Source organism: Drosophila novamexicana, unplaced genomic scaffold (assembly GCF_003285875.2).
Source record: "Drosophila novamexicana strain 15010-1031.04,08,12 unplaced genomic scaffold, DnovRS2.1 tig00000121-arrow-pilon, whole genome shotgun sequence".
Classification (NCBI taxonomy): Eukaryota; Metazoa; Arthropoda; class Insecta; order Diptera; family Drosophilidae; genus Drosophila; species Drosophila novamexicana.
In genome coordinates this window covers 2060963-2064709 of record NW_020824773.1, presented here as the reverse complement: position 1 = coordinate 2064709, position 3747 = coordinate 2060963, and the positions used below count along the sequence as shown (strand labels likewise).

Genomic DNA, 3747 nt, shown 5'->3' with positions numbered 1-3747 from the left:
CTTTGTCGTTTAATTTATAAATTAAAAATGAGAACATTGCGTTGGCCTTACAAAATAATAGCATTTTCATCAACTACGCTTCTAGGCAATTATCAGTTTTATTTTATTTTCCTTTACTTGCGTTTTTTTGTTTTTTTTTGAGTTTTTCAAATATTTCGGTAGTTGTTGTTGCTTTTCATTAGAGTGTATATTTGTATGCATTCTCATTAAATTTGCTAGGTAACAATAATTGTACACATATATATATATATATATATATTAATTAATTAATTATTTTGGGTTTTCTCTTTTCCTGTGCAACAAAAGCAGTTGAAATTGTTTATATTGTTAAGCTTAAAGCTAAAGATTTGCTAATAAAAGGCTCTTGTTGTTGTTGTTGCTGTTTTTTTTTTGTTTTGTTTTGTTGTTGGTAGACAACTAAAGCGGGGCGTGGCAGGGGCAATCAGAAGCATAGCGCGAGCTGCACACCAGTGTTGTTGTTGTTGTTGTTGTTTTTCTTTTGTTTTTATTGTTGTTCTTAGCATATTTAAATAGATTTACATAAATAGGTTTTTGTGTGTGTTTTTGTTTTGTATTTTATGTTTTCTTTCCTGCTTGCTTTATTTATACACATACATATACAGATATAGTATATAGTTATTAGATAAATATTTTAACATTTTCTTTTCTTTGGCTTAACTTATGCATACTATGTTATATAATTTGTATCAAAATGTGCAAAAGTATTTTACAATTTTCATTAAAATTAAGTACAAAATAGAAGCAATGATAACAAACACACAGAAAGTATAAGAAACGCCCAGCCAAAATAATGTACAAATAGATGAATGCCAAAGGCAGCAGAAGTTGTAGAAGTTTGAATAGAAGTAGAAGAACAAGTACAAGTAGCGGTAGTTGTAGTAGTAGTAGAAATAGTAGAAGAGTAATTGGGACTTATACTAGTCGCGTTAAAGATCTTAGCAAAACTTAAACAACTCGCATTGCATGCTGCAAACTAGTTACACATCGATTTGTGGCCTATATACAGATTTTTGTTTTTGGGTATAATGCAAGTCATGCGCTGCGAGTTTTTTTTTTATTCTGTTTGTTTTGTTTACAGCTTTAACATCCTTAGACTTATACGCTACCCACACACAGCTTTTATTGAGTCAGTCACACACTCGCACACGCACACGCACACGCACAATCACACTAATTTACAGGCTCTCTCCTCGCGCTCTCTCCCTCTCTCTCTCTTGCGTTCAGTCAATCATCACAGCTACAGCGCATGTTCGTTGGTATTGAGAAAGCTGCGACAGACGCGACTCACTTCGGGATTCGCGTGATTCATCAGCTGCATATAAATCTGTTTGTGCAGCGAAAGCTCATTGGTCATTTCGCTCAGCTGACGCAGGAGCGCATCCTTCTCCTTGAGCAGCGATTTGACGCGCTCCTCGACCTCCTTTGAGCGCACCTTTGCCTTCTCGCGACTCTTGCGCACCGCAATGTTATTGCGCTCGCGCCGCCTGCGATACTCCTCGGTGCCCTTGTCCACATGCTTGTTGCTGTGCTTGCGATGCTGCTGCTGTGCGTGCTGCTGCTGCTGCTGTGCGTGCTGCTGCTGCGTCTGCTGCAGCTTCGAGTGATGTTTCAACAGTTGCTGGGCCGTGTTTGCCGTTAGATGCGGCAGACTGTGATGTGCCAGGACATTCGCCGTTGTCAGATTGGTGAACTGAGCTGCATTCGTTGAGTTGTTGTTGCTGTTGCTGCTGTTGTTGCTGCTGTTGTTGCTGCTGTTGTTGCTGCTGCTGTTGTTGTTGCTCAAGTTGTTGCTCTGATACGCATTGTAGAGCCCATTGCTGTTGTTGATAAACGCCGCAGCCGCCTGGCTGCTGACCGACTCCTGCAGATGCCGGCGATACTCCGGATCGATGGGCTCCTCCTTGATGGTGCTGCTCGAGTCGCTGCCCACGGAGCTGTTCTCGTCGCTCGAGTGATTGTTGTATGTGGCATTCGAGTGCACCGCCTGCGGCATGTACGCGAGCGCGGCCCGGCCATACGAGTGCTGTTGCTGGCGCGCATTGGCCAGCGTTTGTTGCTGCTGCTGCAGCACCTTGGCCGCCGCGCTGACCATGCCGCTGGGCGGCAGTGTGGCAGAGAGTCCGCCCGGACTGGTCACCATATCGCTGAATATGCCCAGGGTTTCCGTGTCCCGAAACTGATCGTCTATCAAATGTTGCAAGTCCAAGGTTATCTCCTGTGTGGTCAGCTCGTCCAAATCCGTTTGTGTGCTGTACTGTTGCAACATTTGTTTCTGCAGCAAGTTGTTGCTGTTGTTGTTGTTCAGCTGCATCTGCTGCATCGCATGCTGCTTGACCAGCAGCGCCGCATCCTGAACTGTTGCATTGTTGTTCGCATCAGTTGTCACCTGTTGCTGCTGCTGTTGCTGCTGCTGCTGTTGCTGCTGTTGCTGTTGCTGCTGCTGCTGTGCACTGGACATCGCCGTCAGTGTAATTTGGCCGATTGTTGCCTGCTGCGGCAACGGCTGCGGCTGCTTCTTCAAGTCGAGCTGCGCCAGCGTCTGCACCGCATCCGCGTACATCTGAGGCGATTCCATGTTCAGCATTTTGAGGTTTGCGAATGAGGGTAAAATTTTGATGCCTTTTATTTTGTATTCCAATTTGCAATAATGCGCGGGGGCGGGCAGCGGCGGGCAGCGGTGGGCGATTGCGGTTTATTAAACTTTGCTTTCTATCCCTTTGGCAGCCGCTAAATCATTTTTGGAGTCTTTGTTGTTGTTAATTGAGGTAAACTGTTCTTTGGAAATGTTTGCAGCAAAATTTTAAATTTTTAAAACAATTTGATAACTTTTAATTTTTGTATTTATTTTTTGATTTACATTTTTTGACAACTGCACTTTTGTTTTTGTTGCTTAAGTCACTTATTATTTGCTTCTTTTTTTTAACTTAGCACATTTTTATTTAATTTTAAAAACACTTTGTTAGTTTTTTTTAGATGCCGCTTGAAATTGTCACTGCAGCTGCGCGCACTGCTTCTGGTGTTGTTGTTGTTGTTGCACTTTGTTGTTGTTGTTGTTGTTGTTGTCGCGTAAAGTGTTGCCTCCACGCACGCGATTCAGCGACTGAAGTGTTTCAGCAATGATGCAACAGATTTTATATGCGAGTATTTCTTTATTTACAAGTCGTCAACGCTGACGTCGACGTTAACGCTGACGCTGACGCCGACGCGGACGCTTTGTATTAGAAGGCTGCTCCTGAAGAACCGTTATGCGCTTTTAGCTGTGCGAGCTTTTTTTGTATGCTGGTTGCGCGCTCGCGTCCGCTGCTTACAATTGGTAAATTGTAACTGTGACAAAAAGTCTTTAGCGCAGCAGCAACAGCAGCGGCAGCGCAAAGAAAATGAGACGCAAACGCAGCAGCGACGCCAACAGCGGCCGAAAAATAAGCAACTCAGGCACACACACACGCACGCACACACGGGCAAAGAGAGCAAAGCGCCATAAAAGCCCCAAAATGACTTCGTCGTCTGAGACGTTGACTGCGCTGCTTTTACAGCAACTACCTGTGGATGGTGGTCAGGCCAAAGCACAACACACACACACACACGTACCCAGACAAACATAGAGAAAGAGAGACACACAAACTGAGAGTGCAAAAGAGCCAAGCAACCAAACGATCGACAGGCAAAAGCAAAAGTTTTTCCCAATCACTTTTACTCTCAACGGAACGCCAAAACCAACAGTAGCAG

General features: G+C 43.9%; 1 protein-coding gene across 1 annotated transcript; it reads right to left on the bottom strand.

The window, feature by feature from the left end:
* Positions 1-781: 781 nt before the first annotated feature.
* LOC115758104 (CCAAT/enhancer-binding protein) lies at positions 782-2846 on the bottom strand. The gene has a single exon (XM_030698627.1). It carries the CDS (start codon positions 2603-2605, stop codon positions 1259-1261), a length of 1347 nt encoding a protein of 448 aa, XP_030554487.1. The 5' UTR covers positions 2606-2846; the 3' UTR covers positions 782-1258.
* Positions 2847-3747: the final 901 nt, after the last annotated feature.